A 22,767-nucleotide genomic window follows, 5' to 3' on the forward strand; every position below is an offset into this window, starting at 1 on the left:
TTGATGCTTGTTGATAAGTGCATGTCCTCCATCTCCCACATGCATCTCCCTCATGCAAGTCAGCCATGCAATTGCAGGACAGGACACTGGTGTCAGAGCAGGAGTTCCCCAGGCCCACCTCGTCCAAGCTCCTTTCTTACTCCCCAAATATACTGTAAATTGCAAATTTAAAGGACGGTGGGATAAGCTGAGTGCACATCCATATATGCAGTCAAGTGGAGATACAGCCTATTGGTGATGCATTGCTTTTAGTAGAAGCCGCACAGTTTTGTATCCAAGTGCTCATTCTGCAGAAATCAGTGCCATATAATTATAAAATATCTGCTCTCAAATGGACATTTGGAAGCCCATCTAAATGCAGATGTTGTCAGCAAAGCTGTTCTGTTAGACAGCATCTGTTCTCGGATGCACATTTTGATGTGCATCTGATTTAACCTGGCACAAACCATGAACATTTTTTCATGGGTCTAAGCTTGTTACATATTTATTCAAGGAAAAAGCCTCTGCTACAAAGAATTTACACTGTTGTTCCAGCTTGCCCTGGATGGCTTTAGGTCTTGGGATGAAGCTGTGATCTGAAAATTACTTTTCCATATATTTATGAGTGTTTTTGAGTGCATATATGATGCTATTAGAATAACAAAATCTGCATGTCCACTTTGAGTTTATTTTGGTCTCTGCATGGTGCTCCACACCACTCAAAAAGTAAACATGACAGACACAACATCTAACATCTGTATTTAGTAACGCCTCTGTTCACAGCATCAGCAAAACACAGCCTGGGGCTGCTTTTTATGTGGAGGCACTTTTCCCTAAAAATAGATATGTTCTCCCTCCCCTTTGAATGTGTCCATTTCTGCACAGTGGGGACATCACACAAAGGGGGGAAATGGCACCAAATTGCACATGCCAATCTGCTCTGAGAGTTAACTCTCCACAAGTTAATTCTTCCAGTCCTGTGCTCCCAGAAAAAGAAGAGCCTGTGTAAAGTTCCTTGTATGTTTCTTTGGGAAAGTGATTCCTTAGTTTCTTTGAGCTGCTCTTTGTTAGAACTTTTAGGGTCCATCACTATTTTGAGGTAGGATTGAATCACTTACTGGCAAATTTGGGTTATGCCGTTAAAGTGGATTTGGTGCTCTTGCTCAACAAACCTGTTCCCCCATCCCAAAAAGAGAGTGGGAGTTTTTCTGATAAAAGAGGTGGCAGGAAAGTATATTGAAAAGTATGGGTTAGGCATAGGATTGCTTGAAGTGATATCACGCCAACAAACAAATCAGAATGAATGTGTAATCAACAGATGATCAGGAAGTGAACTAAATTTCCCTTCCTAATTATTATGCTGGACATTGACCAAGGTGGGTGAATACTCTCCATTTCCCCTTTGCTTTGTCTGGCACAAACATAGATGTGAGCATGTGTGTTTGGTTTTAATGGTTTGGTTTCTTTGTTTCCATGAGTTCACAGGCCAAAGAGACAGTAGGGAAGAGAACAAGGCCCCTCCCTTCTCATGCAAGCTATTTCAAACTATTAGGTGCTTGCCTCCAGTAAAGTAACTTTTATCTTAAAGCGTCTTCCTATCACATCCAAACCAAGTGGCCTGTGATAAAAATGAATGCCACCACAGTTACTTGGACATGTGGGCGTATACTGGAGAAAGTGCATCCCACATTATGTAGGCATAGAGGATTTTCAGACCTTACTCTTAGCCCAGGCCTCCTCAAACTCGGCCCTCCAGAAGTTTTTGGCCTACAACTCCCACGATCCCTAGGTAGCAGGACCAATAGTCCGGGATGGTGGGAATTGTAGTCTCAAAACCACTTGAAGGGCCAAGTTTGAACAAGCCTGTCTTACCCAGATAGATGGGACTTGGGAAGGTAGCCCATCTAGGAGGAAGAAAACTCTGATCCTAAACATCCACTGTCAAAAACCCCCCCTTTTTTTTTGGAGAAGAAAAAGTTAAGGAGTAAATCCTACAAAAATATGGAGTGGAGTCCCCAAGGTGACTTGGACGCCTCCTTCCGGCAACTCCTGCAGCCAAGCTGGTGCCAAATGTATTGCTCTGCTTTTCTTTGGACCACATCAGCAAGGACAAAGGGGGAATGTCTTGTCAAGTGGGCTGACCAGGATCTCCATTCACACTGCCCAGGCTTGTGACCCAGGGAGGTCACTTCAGTGTTGCTAATGCAGTGGTTTAAGTTCACCCCTGGAGGAGCACTCCATTGTCTCTCGAGACCAGACAGATGCCAACAACAACTCTTAGCCAATACAAAGATCGCCGTTTATAAGTTCCAGCTATGCCTGTCATTTCCTATTAATTGTAGTCCTATGTGGAATCCTATTTCCTGTCTGCATCCTTTTTTGTTTCTGAGTAGAAAGTTGCGGAGAGAAATAAATTATTGGGGTGGGGGATTGGTTGAGTTCACAGTGTTCCTTCAGGGCCTTGCCTTGCTTAGATGCTTTACTCTGGCACTTGTCCAAGTATTTCTTAGATAAAAATAGCCAGGGCTAAATATTTACCTCTCTTCTAGTAGACGAAACTCAGTATCAACCTTCTCACTGTGCAAATCCCGGGATTTACCAATGTTTGTCAGCTGGAATTCTTTCAGAGGTCCAATCTGATGAAAGCCCAAATAAATGATTACTTCAACGCAGAGTTTCACAAGATGTTACAAGGGATTAGAGCAGGACCGAGCACAGGGATGCCATTTTTGGCAGGAGTCGTGTGTCTCCATAACATTTAGTTATGACCCAAATCTGTTAGAATCACAGATTCCAAACTGCATTGCTGGGAAACATATCAGGGTTTCCCCAATAAGAAGATCAGTAGTGGACAAAATTTCCTGCACGTATGGATGGGGAGAAATTCAGCTCACATTTAAAAGCAAACCTACCTGATTCACACCTTCCAAAACAATGCACAAACCAAATCACAGCTAGCCTTTGAAGTTCATACTTCTTTGAATTTTGGGACAGTTTTCTGTTCATCTGTCTGTCTGTCCCTCCTTCCTTTCCTATTTAATTTGCAAAGGCCGATATAAATAAAGCTCAGTTTGCCTTTCCATTTACATCTCTGCCATGGTTATGTAACTGGCACACCTTGTTGCCATAACAGCTGCTGCTTTCAGTCTAACCCTTAACAAACAGTTCTACCCATCAGGCTGGGGAAACTCTTATATTGGCATTTCTGAATTTAGAGAGCCAGTTATGTTGCTGCTGTCTTCTGGTTATGCACCTCCCCATTCTACTGCCCCATATGCACACCTTTTACATGCCCACATGGTCTCTCCTCTACATTTGGGCTTCTGTGCCTGGTTCAGGAAAGCCGCAGTGAATTTCTGCTCCTTGAACTTTGTTTTCTTGGATTTCTCTCCACATCCATTTCCCACTCCAGACTCATAATATTTTGCAGACTCTGAACAATGGATTAGCTGTTCTCTCCAAGTAGGTTTCCAGAAACAGGCTTTAGAGTTTTGCCATCTGTTTATCTTTCTTAGTATTCCAGTGAGTAGCTCCTTTATAAACTTTGCATGCAAATAACACCAAAACACTGAAAGGAGTTGTTTGTTTTTACTTCTGAGGTGGCTACCATTGCACGTGAGTATCCGTGTGGGCAGCAGATCACAGAAGCAGTGACAAAGGTGACAAACATTACTTTGGGTCAGCAATGAGACGTGCTTTATTTATGAGATACAAGGAACACAGCCTGGGGGGGGGGGACACTAGCCAGTCACAATTTTAGATATGGGATGACAGTTTCAATTGAATCATTGGGCCGAGAAAGGGCAGGGGGAACATCCAGATGCCCCTTTTCTTGTGCATTCATGATGTTTGGTCTCATGATGGTATCAGAGAAGTTATATGCGACCTGATGGAGGACAGGTTTCTGCACAGCACTACTTGTTCCACAAAAGGGACGTGGGTGGCGCTGTGGGTTAAACCACAGAGCCTAGGGCTTGCTGATCGGAAGGTTGGTGGTTTGAATCCCTGCGACGGGGTGAGCTCCCATCCCTCGGTCCCAGCTCCTGCCAACCAAGCAGTTCGAAAGCACGTCAAAGTGCAAGTAGATAAATAGGTACCGCTCCGGCGGGAAGGTGAACGGCATTTCTGTGCACTGCTCTGGTTCGCCAGAAGTGGCTTAGTTATGCTGGCCACATGACCTGGAAGCTGTACGCCGGCTCCCTCGGCCAATAAAGCGAGATGAGCGCCGCAACCCCAGAGTCGGTCATGACTGGACCTAATGGTCAGGGGTCCCTTTACCTTTACTTTACTTGTTCCACAGAGATACTGAGGGATTTCCACCATATAAATCACACTGTCCTTCATTACAAGGACTGGCTAACAACATCCTATCTTCTTCCCTAGTTTTTACAAATTCATACCTACTAAAATTCCTGACCATCTTTGGCAAATGAACCCCCCCCCCCCCGCGTGAATTATTGTGAGGTGATCTCAAAGATGTGAAGTTTTCCTACAGTTTTCTGGTAAACAAATCAAAGCAAGGGATTCAGCATTCAGCTGAGAAGGATATCAGCTGCTCAAAAGCGTTGACAGTAGGACTGCTCACATGCCATTTAGCTTGGGAGGTCTTCAATTTGTAGGTCTGCTTACCCATTATCACTGACTTGTGGCAAGACATTGCCTCACTCTCTGGCTTCTGTAGGGCTGCTAACATTACTGCTTCCAAACGCCCCCCCAAACAATGACGTGATTATTTTTGTTATTATTTTTAGCACATCTTTTGCACAGATGGGAGATGTGGTAGTCTTGTATCATTAGTTACACCCATATCGTGTATAAAGATCAGAGTTCCTGTCCTTTGCTATTTTGTTTCCTTCACAAGATTCATGAGGGTTTGAAATATTTGTAAACATGTTTCTCAGATTGCATTACCGGCATTCAGAAAGCAAGCTGGATACACAGTAAAATGGTCATCATCTGTTTTCCTTTTTTGCAGCAGCAGCTTCAGAACTGTTAGTCTGGTAATTCTGAGCATTCCCCACTCCTAGTGAATAGTTCTTTTCCTCAGGGCTGGATAAGATGGGGAGGCAGGCCTCAGGATCATGACATCCCCCTGGGCCATACTCACTGATAAAAACATAAGAGGAGCCAAGCAGGATCAGGCCAGAGGCCCATCTAGTCCAGCACCCTGTTCTCACAGTGGCCAACCAGATGCCTGTGGAAAACCCGCAAGTGCAAGAACAGTCTCCCTTCCAGCTACATAATGATGGGTGCTGTTTAAACAAATACATATTTATATTTTGAGGTTTGAACTCAACAGAGTAACTGAGTGAGGCGGGATGTCAGGGACTGGCTGGGCACTCAGGGGTGGTGGTCAGATACTGATACATGGGCACCAGGTGAAGTGGGGTTGGAGATGACTTGCAAGAAGGGTCCCATGGTCTGGGGGAATCTGTAGCAGCCAGGAGACAAGAGTTAGAGGCAGGAGAAGTTGCAGGATTGGAGAGTGAAGGACACTTGATGCAGGAGGAGGGAGAGATAAGTAAGGCTGGTGTAGACACAAGGGCTTCCTCACCTCCTCCTCCTGCCCCTACTTCTCCTGCTCCACTGTCTCCCAGGACCAGGTAGAATTGTAGAGGGATGAGCAGAAGCAGGTTACACACAGATGTAATCTTTGCCTGCTTGCACACAACTCAGGTGGGGAAGATGGATAAGCTGAAGTTGAGACGGGGCCTCTCTTTTGCTGCAACTGCCTCATCGAGTGCACACCTAGGAGTAGTTGAGAATCAAAGGACTGATAGACGTGCTTTTTCCCAACTTATAAGTGTACTTTAGACAACAACGAGTTAATTCCTCATTTTGTACATTCCTTGACTGACAGCGGCATGACACGGAATGGCTTCTGCTTGCGCAACAGAACTTCCCCTCCTCTCCTCCCTCTGTGTGCACCCCACATCCCCTCAAATCTTCTCCATAGGGGTGCAGGAAACTGAGAGCAGATGGGGGAATTGCGGAGGTGCATGCAATACACGGAGGTGGAAATTAAGTTACGTGGAAGGCATTCTGCCTGTGCAATAACTAGTTGGATTCAAGCCTGTGACACGGTTTTTCAAGTGGCAGTTTCTACCGCAAAATAACTGCAGGTAACAGGGGACGTCATGCCTCGGAGGCCTCTGCTTGCTGCACAGTCTGTTACGAACACATGGAGGAATTGTGCAGCTTGGGATCAGGAAACATTTTGTTCCCTGATTTTGCTTTCTCACTTTCTTCAGGCGGCATTCCCAGCCAGAAGAAAGTGAATTTCTGCCAGAACATAATGGATTTTAATCACTCTCATATTCAAACATAGGTTATGCTAAAAAGGGGGGGAAGGGGGGGGTGGAATCCACCAAGCCTTCGACTTAGTTGCGGTTTGATTATTTGCTATGATGAACAATAAACCAGAAGAGCAACATTTCTTTTATAATACTGTAAACTTAAATGACATTTTCGTTAAATAATCTGACAATGAGGGAAATGATCCGGCTGCAGCTCCCTTCTATAAACTCCAAAGAGCAAACAATGATCTCATCGATACTGCAGTTGCTTGCCAATGGTAGTGGGAATGAGCAATTTGTAAGTGCAGGAAGCAAAACTCACCCCAGTGAAAAGTTCAATGAAGTCAACAGTACTCCACCAAAAGGAGACTTTCCCGTCTATCTAGAGTTCAGTGCTTGAATATATTTCAGGAGTTTGCAGATGTATGATGCTTTTCAACTGACCTGAGCTATTACATATGAAGGTCGAGTTGAGTTAGACCATTAGTCCACCCAGTCCAGTATTGCTAGCAATGTCTGGCAGACACTTTCCATGGTTTCAGGCAAGGGTCATCTAAGAGGGAACGGGCCATATAAAAGGCTGCCTTAATATCTGCCTTACAGATATTAAAAGTGGAAAGGGTTGAAGGAATGGGTAAGAAGCATCTTGAACTACACAAGGCCACAACTGGCCTAGTCCAAATGATTGCATGTTACCTCCAGGAAGCAGAAGCAGCACACCTCTGAATACCAGTCCTGGGGAACAACAGTGGGAGAAGGCAATTGTATCCAGGACCTTCTTGTTGGCTCTCCATAAAGTTTATGGCATAAGCATCTAGTTGGTCATTGTGGGGAACAGGATGCTGGACTAGGCATACATTTGGTTTGATCCAGCTCTTATGACCAGCTCACTGCAGCTATGCTAATGCAGCTATCAGGGTTTGGCCCTAAAAGGTGGTCTATAAATGTTATGAACGAATGAATGGACGGACGAACAGAAACCCCGGGGACACCCCCTCTTGCAATGATGATGTAAACGTTGCCAAGGCTTCTGCCATTCCATAGCCTGGATGCTGCAGGATCATGCTGCAAAAATGCAGTTGGTGGATAAGCCAAAGTATGTCTTCACTGCTTGTGCTGTATCAATTTTGCCATTGGGGCCTACTAAAATAGGTCCAGTGCAGTACAATTTGCACACCATAAGTTGCAATCTAAATATATAATTAAACCATTACAGCGGTACCTTGGTTCTCGAACGCCTTGGTACTCGGACATTTCGGCTCCTGAACGCCGAAAACCCAGAAGTAAGTGTTCCGGTTTTCAAATGTTTTTTGGAAGGCGAACATCCAATGTGGTTTTAGGTTACTGTTTCTGGGGCACCTGCACCAATTGGAAACAGCACCTTGGTTTTTGAATGTTTCAGAAGTCGAATGGATTTCCGGAACAGATTACTTTTGAGAACCAAGATACCACTGCATTTAAAAATAATGACAATATTTTGATATTTTGAATTAACCTACCTATCATTATCATTATCATATTTATATCCCGCCCATCTGTCTGGGTTTCCCAGCCACTCTGGGTGGCTTACAATACATTAAAAATTATAAAACATTAGACATTAAAAATTTCCCAATACAGGGTTGCCTTCAAATGTCTTCTAAAAGTCAGATAGTTGTTTATTTCCTTCACATCTGATGGGAGGGAATTCCACAGGGTGGGCGCCCCTACCAAGAAGGCCCTCTGCCTGGTTTTCTATAACTTCACTTCTCGCAGTGAAGGCCCTCAGAGCTTGGAGAACCAGACAGGCATCTAATATTTAACCATGGCAGCAGGTGTGGTTATTGGTTCCCCATTATGTAAGAAATGCAATCCTTCGTTAGATAGAAGGTTCCACTCCAGCTGCTGCTATCTGATTAGGATAGGCAGTGGATTGTTTTATGTTGTGAGGTATTGTTAAGGGATTCCTGTCCAAAAGGTTTGCATTAGTCTATCTCTGTTATCTTTGTCCATGGAGTTTTCTTGGCAGGGATACTGGAGTGGCTTGCCGGTTCCTGCTCCAGGTGGATCACGTTTGGTCAAAACTGTCCACTATGACCTGTCCATCTTGGGTGCCCATGCACGGCATAGCTCATAGCTTCTCTGAGTTATTCAAGCCCCTTCGCCACGGCCACCTCATGAGAAGAGAAAACTCCCTGGAAAAGACCCTGTTGTTGAGAAAGATGGAGGGCACAAGGAGAAGGGGATGACAGAGGACGAGATGGTTGGATAGTGTTATAGAAGCGGCCAACATGAGTTTGACCAAACTGCAGGAGGCAGTGGAAGACAGGAGTGCCTGGTGTGCTCTGGTCCATGGAGTCATGAAGAATCGGACACGACTAAACGACTAAACAACAACAAAATCTCTGTTATCATTCAACAGCTGCCACATAGGTGAATACCAAGCCCATTCAAATAGATTTATTGATGGGGCACTTTCTACTGCATATCAAATTTATACTTAAGATCCACTGAAAACAATGCGACTACACAGATGTATGTGCATCTTGGCACTAGGCTGGGGTGCAGGTGTGAGAAGAAACTACCACCAGATTTTGCTATGCAATTATTTGTAATATTCAGAGAATTTCCTCACAATGCACATTTGGAAGCATGGGCTTTTTGTTCTGCTATTAGCATAACTTACCGGGGCTGGGGAGTGGGGGGAAAGAAATCCCAGCTTCTGATAAACCTGTGGAGAATGAAATGTCTGGGTTTAAATGAGCTTTTGTGGTAAACGTCACTTGGCTATTTTCTGATTCGTCTGCTAATGAGCTGGTTTTGCAGTGACTTTTCTTAGTTGATATTCCTGGAGGGCCCTTGACATTCCATGAATGTTTTTGTTTTTATTTTTTAGAAAAATGTTTTTGCTGCCTCATGGTCACTTTCCAGTTGCAAATCTTTCATTCAGATGCTAAACAGATGGACAGGTTTTAATTAGCTGGAGTCTGATTGCCAAGGAGACCTCCTTATTTAAACCCAACAAGAGAGTCTGCTTTCAAATCCAAATGTGCCCATAAAAGACAGCTTTATACTAAGGAGGGAGCAATAGTTTTATCACTGTGTGGTCATTAGCACAGTTCACATGGGTTAAGTTGGAAAAAGACCTGCGATAATATTCATGCCTTGCTCCCCATTATAACCCATTTGTTGCCAGTCTGCCAGGGAAACTAAATCTCTCTTTTGCAAAAGCACAGGAAACAGTTGGCATTGGTCTCCAAGCATTTTAATTTAGCCTCTCTTGAAGTTGCCGTAATAGTACCTATATTTTTAGTATGTTGCCCTTGGCATTTCGCATCCTGAGGGGCAGTTATAAAAATAATAACAAGCAACCTAACTTGTTTTTATACTGTTGAGAACAGTCCAGCCTTCTGGCCACGTAGGCCCTGGCCTAGGAGGTGTTGAATGACCTTTCCCCCTCCTAGTGGTAGTGAAGGTCAAAGTAGGAACCGCAAAACAGTGCTGTAATGCACAACATTTCAGTTTCCCTCAACACAGCCCTGGAGAAAAAGCACTTTTGTCTAGAAGTCACTTTGAATGAATTCTTTTTACAACGTATCCTAGCCGACTGTAGCAACACAAGTATGATTTAACAGCAAAGTAGGTGTGCATAAACTTCACAAAAGGTACTCCAAAACTCACAATACTGGATCCTAAATAAATTTCATTAACTTTCACCCATAATTTCCCATGATGCCTATCAAGTCAACAGCAAGCATTCCATGCAGTCATTTAAAAGTGAACCTACTTAATTCACACTTTCTGAAAGAATACACGAACCAAAACACATCCATCCTTCAAAATTCGGACTCTTTCTTGAATTTTGCAATGCCGTACTCTAGCCCCGTAATGTGTGCAAAAATGCATATACTAGGATAAAGTGTGCAATAAAATGTATATATTGTTGAAAATAGTATTCAAAATGCATTTTATCAGGGGAATTTGCATTGCAAAAATGTTGATATTGGGATAAATTCACACATGTTGGTGAATTTTTGTGAGGTTTTCTTTATTAAACACATCACAAAGTTCTGTGGAATGTGGAGAACTGAGCCTGGAGAGTTACTAGCACAATGGTAGCCTATCGTTCAAGTGCTTCTGCTGTTGCATGTACACAGTGGCATAGCGTGGGTTGTCAGCACCCGGGGCAAGGCAAGTAATTTGCACCCCCTAACCCGTGGATTTGCGCCCCCTAACCCGTGGATTTGCACCCCCTAACTCCAACCCCCAGATGTTGCGCCCGGTGCGGGCGGCCTCCCTGCACCCCCACGCTACGCCACTGCATGTACATCTGGGGCTGGCCCTGATGGCAATTCCTTCTCTGAATTCCCAGCCCTATTTCTTGAAGAAGGGGAGTCTAACCATAGGGTTATGAGACAGCCCATTGTTTTAGCAGTTAGCAAACCCCTTGGCTTTCTACCCATGTTTTGCGACTGTAGCTACCTTGGATACTCATGACTCCTGGATGGGAGAAGGCTGCTGCCTTGAGTTCCATAATGGAAGAAATATGGTATATGAATACACTAAAATGAACAGATAAAAATGAACAAGAAAGGGCATATAAATCAGAGATTTCAAAGGTTCTTGGACATGATTCACTGTATTTCAGAGCGTTAGATTTCTGGCAAATGTATTTCCCCATATTACTGCGTTTCCCGTAACCTGGAACTGGTCCCAAAAGTTAAACAGGACCCATTTGTGATGTATGGGCACACTTTATTTGAGATGCTATGTGATGCTAGGGATAGCAGTGTTGACCTTGTCAGAATCTCTCCACAGTTAAAACGAAAACATGAACCTGCCTCAAACAGAAAACAATAAAGGTCATTTTGCCTTCTGGAAATGTTTAGCTGTAATCTTTTGTTGCCATTGACAGAAAATAAGCAGCTAACCGGTAAACAATAATGCTTTCAATTAGTCATTATGATCATTCTCTGGGAGTGCTAATGTCATTTTGCAACAGAAAAAGAACACTAAGTGCCAGCAATGATCAGTTTATCCCAGCTTATTCTTCCAGTAAAGCTCTTTAATGCAGGAGTTTTATTTCTTCTTATTCCTTTTGCATTTGTACTGTGCGTAGGCCTTAAGTCTTCCAAATCCTTTGGATGATCACATGGATTTACAAAGAATGGAAATCTAACACATGCTGGAGATCTTTTTTTCTAATATTTAAAATGACTAACTAATGGTGGTGTGTGTATATTTAATGGAAGTATTTGTTTTGCATGAAAACTGAAGGGAATATTGAAAAAAATGGTGTGTGCATTTGCTGTGAAATAGTTACTTTTGTGCTTAATGTTAGGCTGACTGCCATGTGTGCAAACTTCCAGAGTCCACCATGAGGACTTCATTATATAGGCAGTATATCAATGCAATAAATAAATAAATAAATAAATAAATAAATAAATAAATAAATAAATAAATATGTGGTGTGCAGTAGCAGATGGCATGGTGGAGCAGCAATGCTCACCTGACCTCTGGTTTGTTGAGTTACTGCTGCTTATTAGGTCAGTGGGGGATGCAGTGGTGGGGTTCGTTGTTGTTGTTGTTTAGTCGTTTAGTCGTGTCCGACTCTTCGTGACCCCATGGACCAGAGCACGCCAGGCACTCCTGTCTTCAATGGTGAGGTTAATGCAGTGCAAATGCCCTGGTTGAGCCAATCTAATGGTCCCACCATTGCAATTGCATCACACCAACATCACTGCCGCTCCCCCTCTACTTCCCCATCAGTAGCAGCAATGTGACCTCCGTTTTTGATACTACTAACAAACGCACTTCTTATACCAAATAATCACTACAATTCCCACCTTTGCCCCAAATTAGAAGAGGTAGGGACCATGTTTAGGTGGCCCAGATATACCAAGCTCACTTAAGCAGATACATCAGAGTGTCTTTGTATAGCCTAGTTGCGGACCGTACACATTCGTTGAGCAGATCTGCAGCAGAAGCCTACTTCACTGTGCAGATTGACTGCTCATCTGGGACCCAATGAATGGGCCAGATTTGTCTTTTGATAATGATTATGGGACTGGGCATCGCAATAAAGCAGGTACAACAAAACAATTTCTTTTTTCATAAATGTATGGAGAGTGGTTGGCAGGGGGGCAGAAAATGCAGGACAAAACTTTGGATACCACTAGCCTTATAGTAGCTGCCATCACCACCAAGGTTGAGAGATCATAACCCTCATGAAGGCAAAGGGAGGGGGAGATGATGATTATGGGGACACTGTACTAGATTATTCAGCAGGGTGACTTAAGGACATGGCATCTGCTTTCCTTGTGAATGTTCTGGCTAGAACTGAATCCCTTTATTAATGTATTTTGAAAGCTTATAGACTAAAATTTCCTGTGATCCTCCTCACATTAAGGCATTTGTCCCGCACACAAGGAACTACCTAATCTTTACAGATGCTCCATTGTAAGCCTTTGCACCATATCCCTACGGCTGTCCTGTTTCACATAATGCTCCAATTGAAAGGCACGATTTCAAAACCTCTTGATGAGATCATGATGCATGTTTTTAAAAAACTGTGTTCATAAAACAAAGAAAGTCTGAGAGGCGCGGGTCGGATGATTTTTCTGCTTGTTTGGATTACAGAAGGGATTTTCAAAATACTTCGACACTGACCTCACTGCAGAAAGGCATCCTTGCAGTAGAATACCACTTTAAGTCTCATTCGAGAATAGCCATAGTCTTCTTATTGTTTGTGTCCCATCTTTCACCCTCCCTCTCACCCAAGGGCCAAGGGCTGAGATGAAGGTTTGTGCATATGTAGCTGGACTGAATAATGGTCACTTTATTCAATGGTAGATCAAGCCTGCAGAGGGAAACAATAGGTGTGGGAGCTGACCACAAACCAGGAAAATCCCCCAGCTATAAGGGTATCACACAACCATAGAATTGTGGAGTTGCAAGAGTCATCTAATCCAACCCACTGCTATGCAGGAATCTTTTTCCCAACATGGGGCTTGAACCTGTGACAACCCAAATTAAGGGTCTCATGCTGTGCATTCTGAGCTATCTATACTTTGTAGTCCAATCCCTGCCAGGTCAGAGGCAGTGAATCTGCATATCCAGATTATTCGGCCACACTATGAACGTGAGCAGGAGACTTCCTGCATCACTACCCCACAGGCCTCCCAAACTCCAGACTGATAAGGCAACTTTGCATCAGAGGTGGTCCTGTCTTGTCCCTGGCTCTACAGCCCTGAGCTGCAGGCTTCAGAAGCTGCCAATCACCCTCAAAGGAGCCTAAGTGTGTGTGGGGGTGTCACCAAGCTCCCCTATTGGGCTCCCCTTCCCTAACCTTCCTGCCAAAGTGACCAAGTCAGCCTCTCACCCAATCAACAATTAAGAGCCAGAAAGCCACAGTCTCCCACCCAGATGTATGGCAGCTAGAGTAATTTTTAAATGAATCCCCCCAAAAACGTTCCTCAAAAAAACCCTCAACAACTTAAAAAAAAAAAGGTTGACATCTTTGTCCAAATTTTCACTTTTGGGAATTTGGCAACCCTAATATATTCACAGTATGGAGCAGGCTGGGGAAACCCTTTGCATGCAAGGCATGTGCTCAGTCACGGAGCTCTGGCCCCTCCCCTGCATTCCTTTATCTGCATAGCCACACCCTCTTTTTCATTTCTTGGATTGTGTACACAGCATACATAAAGCATCCTCCCCAAAAAGAGGAACTGTAGTTTATTGAGAGTGCTGGGAGTTGTAGCTCTGTGGGAGGTTAACTATATTTCACAGGATTATTGGTGGTTGTGGGAATGAGTCTGGGAATCAGTCTGGGAAACCCAGGGATAAACCTTCTATATAAGAAGAAGAAGGGTTTGGATTTGATATCCCGCTTTATCACGACCCGAAGGAGTCTCCAAGCGGCTAACATTCTCCTTTCCTTTCCTCCCCCACAACAAACACTCTGTGAGGTGAGTGGGGCTGAGAGACTTCAGAGAAGTGTGACTGGCCCAAGGTCACCCAGGAGCTGCATGTGGAGGAGTGGAGACGCAAACCCGGTTCACCAGATTACGAGTCCACTGCTCTTAACCACTATACCACACTGGCTATATTATTTTCTTCAGCAGCTCTTGCCATTTTTCAGTGTTTTCTCCTCCTTTGTTGTTTGATTCCAGTGCCTTCAATATATGATAAAATACAACAACCGGCATTAAAACAGCAATAGCATACAAATTATAAAGCATGGGTAGGCAAGCTAAGGGCCAGGGGCCACATCCGGCCCAATCGCCTTCTAAATCCAGCCTGTGGAATCAATGTGTTTTTACATGAGTAGAATGTGTGCTTTTATTTAAAATGCATCATGGGTTATTTGTGGGGCATAGGAATTCGTTCATCCCCCCCCAAAAAAAAATAGTCTGGCCCCCCACAAGGTCTGAGGGATAGTGGACCGTCCCCCTGCTGAAAAAGTTTGCTGACCCCTGATATAAAGCAAAGCATTTCTCTGCCCCCTCAGGCCACAGTTGAACGAACTCAGCTAGTATGGTTTGGCAGGGTTGTAGGCAACATGAGACCACTGAGAAACAGGAAGGAGATATCAGCATTCTTGGGGAAATTATTCTATATTAAAAATATGAGGGAGGGGCCTATTGCAGCCCTAAAGAATAACCAAGCCATACTCAAGTCACAGAATATTAAGTGTCTTCTGAAGGAAAACTAGAAAACCAGGAAGGGAAATGCAATGCCGTATCCTGGAAGAAGGTATTGCTGGTTGGAAGACTAAACACTTGGGTTTTTTGTTTTTCATGTCCCACTTGTTTTTTGTCAAAATGTTCTGTGCTCTCTTTCCAGATATGCTAGCATAATAGGACAGGGAGTGGGATGAATATCTATGTCAGGGGTTGTAATGGGGTACCCTCTAGCTGTCGTTGGATTCCAACTCACAGGAGCACCAGCAAGCATGACTAGTGGTCAGTTCTGATGGAAGGTGCAATCCAACAATATCAGGCGCACCACATGGTCTCCCTTCATCTATATTATTTTCTCTTTATATAGGAGGCAGGCAAACAGGTGTGCTCACATTCCCGATGTCCCCTGGATTGCCCAGATCCAAAAAGAAGCTGGTTCAAAAGCCCTAATAGGAAATTGCATGTTAAATTACTGGTTGAGTAGGATAATGGGGGCTAACAGAATCTCCTAGAGTATGAGTGGAGTTGAGGGCAAATTAATGAGTGGGACCATACATTTTCCTGCTTCTGTTCATTTATCTTATTTCAAAAATACTGTATTGTCCCACTATCCACTTTAGGTACAGACAAAGAATAGTGCTTCTTTCAAATTATGTCATCAACCTTCAGCGAGGCTTATGAATTAACCTGATATCCTAAATTCCCCCCAGAACTCCATAATATGTTGTCATTCTTCTAATGGAATAATTTGTGAAGTGTGTCTCTCAAAACCCCACTTATGACTCACTTTCCCCCACTATGTGGGTGTTGTTCTTGTTGTGTTGCCACAGGCCACATATCAAGAGAGGCTTTTGGAGGAAGAGCCAGAGTAATAGAGTTATGATGGAAGAAACACAAAGAGTCAGGCCAGCCATTCTGGATTTTTTAACCAAGTACTGCATCATTAAGTAAGTCTAATCCACTGTTGGTTATAAATAGACACTTGTGCTTATCACATTCACTCACTGGGAAAGAATGTAAACCAGTCTAAGAATGAAACACTGCCTGAATAATATTAGCAACTTCATGGTCGAAAGACACGTACTCGTATACTTCCCCCTTCCTTAGCCGAGTGAAATGACGTGATGGTTTATATACAAAAAGAGTTGAAGGAAGGTTGTGTCATTAGAAAATATGTGCTGAAATAAGGTCTTTTCCTTCTCGTTGGCCTTTAAAGGAATTTGGGTAGCCAGAAAATGAAACACAGTGAGTAACAATGCATTTAAAGACCTAAGGCCATCTTGGTCAAGGCATAAAATGGAAGGCTTTCAAATGACACAGAGAAAGTGGGGAAGCCCCATGCCTGCTCAAAAGCAGAGGCGGGGGAGAAATTTGATTCAGTTCACACTTAGAAGTGAACCTACTTAATTCATACTTTCTGAAACAATGCGCAAACTATTCTACATAGCTGCCCTTCAAAATTCACACTTCTTCTTCTGTGCCACAGAACTTCCACTCCCTTTCATTCCCCCTTGAGCACCCACAAATCTACTTGGGGGGGGGGTTAGAGGGAAAACCCGGAACAGATTTGGAGGGGCATGTGGGGAGCAGAGGGAAAGGAAGTTCCATTGTGCAATCAAAAGCTGTTGTATGGATGAGACAACTTCACTGGGTGCAACCAGTGCTTTTTTTGTAGAACCAGCACCTTTTTCTTGGAATGATTTTCAACATCAACTTTTAAATTAAAACTTTTTAATTAAAAGTTGACCACAAATCAAATGGAGAAAGAGGGAGAGGTGCAGGGAGAATGGAAAGGTGGGAGAGGCCTTTTACAATTTAGCAAGCTATATGCACTGGAACCTCGTTTTATTTTTACAAAACACAGCACTGGATGACATCCAAAAACTGTACCAGTTGTATCAGTGATGTGAAACATGGGCAAAACAGGAAGTGTCGGAGCAAGTCCAGAGCAGCTGATGGAACTTCTAAGGCCCTCCACCTCTCCCATCTAAGCAAAGCCATGTGTGCTACTTTGCTAACAAACGCCCTAGCATAGGGAAAGCAGTAAAAATGCAGAAAACATATATATTTTCAGACAGGTACGTTTTTTTCCAAATAACTGTAACTGCAGACAAGGATCCCAATGCTAAGGTTCAGTGTTCTTGTGTGACCAGACTGTCCTGCATCAAAGATTCAGAGCTACGCCCCAAACTAATACACCCTTCCCTTTGCGCTTGGAAGCTGCCGCCTTTGATCTCTTGTTACAGTTCAAACCACAGGCAGGTTCCAATTTCCCTTTCTTCACATTTTAAATGTCTCAGACCCAATGTCAGCAAGTTCTCATCCTCCCCTGCACCTGGGTAAAGTCCAGGCCAAAAAAGGCAGAGGGGACCTGCCAAAAGGGGGACCAAAAAAAAAACTGGGAGTGTTCTTAGGCTGCCTTCTTATTTTGCTCCTTTTCTCTCGGATAAGAAAAATAGACCCTGGAGGAAAAGGTTGAGTAAAATAATACTGTCTAGGAATACTACTTACCCCTGCATTATTTCGCTATAACCTCAGCAGTTCCCGAAGATTAGTCAAATGCAGATGTTAAAACATGGAAAGTCTACAAATTGGTGGGTGAAGACAGATGTAAGATTAAAGAGCAGGCACAGCAGTTTCTTCACCCCTGGTGCGAGGCTGGCTTGGCAATTTGCATGACAGACATACCAGCAAGTTGAAAACTGGTTCAGCCATCCATCTTGCCCTCTACCTTCAAGGCAGACTTTTCGCTCCCCAGCTCCCTTTTTAAAAAGGTTTGTGGCATGTACTAGAGTATATATAGTAATTTGTCGTCTTATTTTAAAACCTGCAAACGTTGCAAAACTGCTCTAAGGTTAAGATATGGTGCTCAAAAGAAATTACAGTATCTACTGTAGTTTTTTGTTGTACCCACAATAACATAAAGAAAGGGTCTTCCCGGAAACAATGCCAGCGAGTTTTACAGTCGTAGTTTTGATTAGATATCCAAATGGCCCAAAGGTCAGGCTGTGTTTTGCCTGTGGTGCAAGGATGGTGAGCCTGTGGCTCTTCATAGGTTGTTGGGTTATCATTGGCCATTTTGGCTGGGAGTGATGAGGCTTGGAGACCAACAACATCTGCAAAGCCTCAGGTTCCCTGCCCTGGCATGAGGTCAGAAATATATGCTAGCATATATCTCTGCTTATTTACACACCAGCCTCTGCAGTGAGTATTGCCATTCTACCAGCCCCATGTCAAGAAGAGCTAGACATGTGTGTACATAACTCAGCAGCTGAATGTGTGTCGTGTTTGAGATGACATGTTGTAATATTAAAACATGGTGATGATAAAATAAGAACACAGCAGTTCAATCTGTTGTGGCTGTTTTACACAGGAATGTGATGTGAAGTAACTTTGCTTTCCTGTTTTTTAACATCATTTTTTTCCTTTCAAAGTCCAGAACGCTTATCATTTTATGAAAGAATTTTCCTAAAGTACTGCAGTCATGAGGTAAGATACATAGGAAGTCCAAAGGTAACTTAATTTGTGTTCTCTACAAATAGTTCAGCCTCTACCAAATATTTTTCTCTTTTAAGCCATGGTTAGAGTACAGTGGCACATTGGGTTACAGACGCTTCAGGTTATAGACTCTGCCAACCCAGAAATAGTACCTTGGGTTAAGAACCTTGCTTCAGGATGAGAACAGAAATCACGTTGCAGCGGCGTGGTAGCAATGGGAGGCCCCATTAGCTAAAGTGGTGCTTCAGGTTAAGAACAGTTTCAGGTTAAGAACGGACCTCCAGAACGAATTAAGTTCTTAACACAAGGTACCACTGTACTGTGTTAGGACTGGGACCAATTCCATTTCCGAGTCAGACATAAAGCTCACTTGGTGACCTTGAAGCAGTCATCATATCTCACCTTAACTATTCAGAAGGTCTTCGTGGTGATAAAATGTGGGGTGGGATGAGAAATCATGTATGCTGCAGAGTTAGATTGAGTGTAGGATCCTTACTTATCATGGTGCAACAGGTTATATATGGTTTTTTGTTATGAAAGAAGGAGAAATACCGGTAGTTGCTAACAATACATGGGACAACAGAAACGTTTAGTGACCTTGAGGTTGTGTACTCATTTCCATTCCCCTTTTTTATCTTGCCCGCTTTGCCACAATCTTACCCTCTGTTTTGATATTCTGACAATCAGAAAGTACAACCTTTCCAGTCTCTCCTAATTTTGACTGGAGCCATAGCAACTGTGACAAACATAGTCTGCTAATAACACAGAAGATAAGGACTTACATCCTGTACAAGTTTGGAACTTCATCATCCCAAGTGTATCTCTTAGCTTTTATCTTTTTCTTTTCAGTGCCACAGAATAGTTTATTTCTCACTCCTTTTGTCCATTTCCCTGAGAATGGTAAAAACCTCATTGCTTTATCTATTCTGACAGCTCTTTCCTTACCATTCTATTTTTGTTGTCTTTAGGCTAAAAACACATATCCCTCTCACTCACTCACACACACTGGCTATGTTTTTTAAATTATAAAAAATGTATCAGATTTTCTCCAGAAATGGTAAATGAAGATGAAATTGGGAAGGTAGGGGGGTGAGGAATGCAGGCTGGCAATCTGATGGCAATGACATTGTATAGACACAGCAAAACAAAAACTTAAAAAATCTTGCATGTATGAGTAGGGCCAGTTCCAGTCTAGAAGCGCTTTCTGTCACACTCTCTGCCTCTTAGGGCAAGTTATTATATTTATTTTTGTAATCACACCGCCCTAAGACATTTTAATGTAATGTGATGGAGTCTCCACCTCCATCGTTCTGCCCGGACACTGAGGTCCAGCGCTGAGGGCCTTCTGGCGGTTCCTTCGCTGCGAGAAGCCAAGTTACAGGGAACCAGGCAGAGGGCCTTCTCAGTAGTGGCACCCGCCCTGGGGAATGCCCTCCCACCAGATGTCAAAGAGAAAAACAACTACCAAACTTTTGGAAGACATCTGAAGGCAGCCCTGTTTAGGGAAGCTTTTAATGTTTAATAGGTTATTGTGTTTTGGTGTTCTGTTGGAAGCTGCCCAGAGTGGCTGGAGAAACCCAGCCAGATGGGTGGGGTACAAATAATTTATTATTATTATTATTATTATTATTATTATTATTATTATTATTATTATTATTAACTGCCATTGCTACACTGAAGAAAGATGTTTCAACACGTTCGTTTGATGTGAAACTTTCAGACCCTTTCGCATTTGCATACTAGGGCTCCCCCTTTGTGTCACTCCCACTTTCAGAGCAAATGTTCACCAGCTCAGAGTGCGCACCATGGTGCACTTGGAGCTCAAAGTGCTTGCATTTTAAAAGTATAACAGTTATTTCTTTGTACTTTTTTTAAGGACCCTGATGAAGAACCTAGAGACCAGGAATCTACTGAAATGCCAAATGCAAATTTCAGTCAGGTGCCTGGCGGCTTTGATCACGTAGAAGAAATCCTTATACAGAAAAAAGCAAAGGAAAACATTGACATTGAGAAAAGGATCCAAATGATTCTTGAAAGTGTGAGTGGAGATTTGTAGTTGTTGCGATCAATCTGCATTCCATTAATGCTAATCATGAAATTTCACTCAGGTGCATATATCTCTGTAGAGGTAAATGGCGAGCCTGACATCCCCAAAGCTCCCAAACTCAAAGTTTATAATTTTATTTGATTTGTTGTATTCTGCGCCACTTTTCATTCAAATGAATCTCAAAGCGGCTCCAAACAGTGAATAACAATAACATAATAGAACATCACAAATACAACAGAAATCATGGAAAGTAATTAACAAATATAATTAACAATTATAATCTACCAAACATTATAAACAAAACAGCAGCTAAAAAAAGGCCAAACATGACAATTAAATTCAGTTCTCTGCATTTCTATACCAATCTACTTTTTTAAAAAGCCCTGATGAAAATTTGTTAGCTTTTTAGTTCAAACTTCTCCCAATTTATACTTTTTTGCCCAATATACACTTATTTACAAAGCAATTTGCTTAACATCACACATTTTTTCATTTATTTGCATTAATGGATGCATTTATATTCTGACCTGCATTTTTATGTGTATTACTTGCCTGGAGATCTGCACTGCAAAACTTGGAGAACTGTGAATTTCAAAAGACAGCTGGGTTATGGTTTGCCAATTATTTTGGAAAGTGTGAATTAGATAAATTTCATCTTTAAATAAAGAGCGAATTTATATTTCTTAGGAACCCTGAGCATTAAGCTCTGCTATTGCAGTGGCTTCCCTGAATCCCATTTAAATCAAAGGAGTGGTGAAATGTCATGTCACTAAAAGTCTCATCTAGTCAATTTCCCAAGAAAATTTTTTAACATAACAAGATAATGTGCAGCCTTCTTAAGGTAATATAACTTGAGCATCTTGGGCTTGTTAATCAGAAGGGCGGTGGTTTCAATCCACACAACAGGGTGAGCTCCTGTTGCTGTCCCAGCTTCTGCCAACCTAGCAGTTTGAAAGCATACAAGTGCAAGTAGATAAATAGGTACCGCTGTGGTGGGGAGGTAAATGGCATTTCCATGTGCCAGAAGAGGTTTAGTCATGCTGGCCACAAGACCCAGAAAACTGTCTATGGACAAACGCCGGCTCCCTCAGCCTGAGTAAAAACACCAGGCAGGCCCCACAAATAACCCAGAGATGCATTTTAAATAAAAGGGCATATTCTATTCATGTAAAAACATGCTGATTCCTGGACCGTCCGTGGGCCGGATTGAGAAGGCGATTGGGCCGGATCTGGCCCCCGGGCCTTTGTTTGCCTACCCATGATCCTAGCTAGGGTCAGGCTCAGGGAAAGATCTAGTCATCTGCATGACAGTGATTCAATTGCATAATTTTTAGATTATGAATGCAAAACTCTACAGTCTCTTGGGGAAGAGACTTGGCTATTCAGAAGCTGATTTACTAAAAGAAAAGAAACACACACACACAGAGAGAGAGAGAGAGAGAGAGAGAGAGAGAGAGAGAGAGAGAGAGAGAGAGAGAGAGAGATGCCCATTTTGTGGTAACTTTACATGAAAATTAGAGTAATCCAGTGTAACAATACCATCCTTTAGATGTTTGATAAAATGTATTCAATGGGACTTGTTCCCAGGCATGTGGTATTGGATTATAACCGCCTCCTTCTTCAATTGCTTTTCTCCTCAAATGCCACTGAAACTTTTGGGAGCACCAGATCTTTAGCCCTCAGAATTTCTTTGATATTATTTGTAATAAGCAGATGGCCAAAAAGCAAAAAAGGCCTTTTTGATTTTTTAAAAGCCACTTACTAGAAGAATAACTTGGATCCAAGAATTCTGTGGTGATTGCATTTGCCTGGGTCCTTTTTGATACAACAGCAGAAAAATGAAACACCAGCAGCTTTAAACAACACAGACACCCCAAGCTGTGTTCTGACATAATTATGGATGATAAGCCTTTAATTTCTTACCTCACATTAACAGGAGAGAACAAATGTCAATGGCTGAACTTCTTTTCCCCTCTTCTTCCTTTAAAATCCCAAGGCGCTGTTCTTTTTTTCTGTTCTTTTTTTACCTCACAGGGATCTGTATCAGATCAACTGGAAAAAATGCAGTTTAAGATGAAGACACTTTTGGAAAGAAAAAAGGACATTGTGAACACAGTACAAGAACTTCAAGGCAAGATTATTTAAACAGTGAAGAAGCTCACTGAAAAACAGGAATAACGCTATGAAAAAGAGATTGTAATGGAAAAGAACAGAGTCTGTAGACACTTGAAGTGCAAAAAAAGGAAGAAGTTAGGTCTCTTTTTCACTTTGCACTGGTGATGTA

At 42.7% G+C, this 22,767-nt stretch overlaps 1 protein-coding gene across 1 annotated transcript in view; it reads left to right on the forward strand.

Moving 5' to 3' along the window:
* The window catches only part of LOC309366303 (uncharacterized protein), a gene marked incomplete at its 5' end in the record, with an annotated part of 130,252 nt that overhangs the window by 80,640 nt on the left and 26,845 nt on the right, over window positions 1–22,767 (forward strand). The window contains 4 exons of the mRNA XM_081904754.1: window positions 15,769–15,885; window positions 18,373–18,427; window positions 20,313–20,474; window positions 22,518–22,614. Of these exons, the coding sequence (XP_081760880.1) occupies window positions 15,769–15,885; window positions 18,373–18,427; window positions 20,313–20,474; window positions 22,518–22,614 (431 nt within the window). The remainder of the gene's footprint in view (window positions 1–15,768; window positions 15,886–18,372; window positions 18,428–20,312; window positions 20,475–22,517; window positions 22,615–22,767) is intronic.

This window comes from Podarcis melisellensis (assembly GCF_964234715.1).
Source record: "Podarcis melisellensis genome assembly, chromosome: 3".
Classification (NCBI taxonomy): Eukaryota; Metazoa; Chordata; class Lepidosauria; order Squamata; family Lacertidae; genus Podarcis; species Podarcis melisellensis.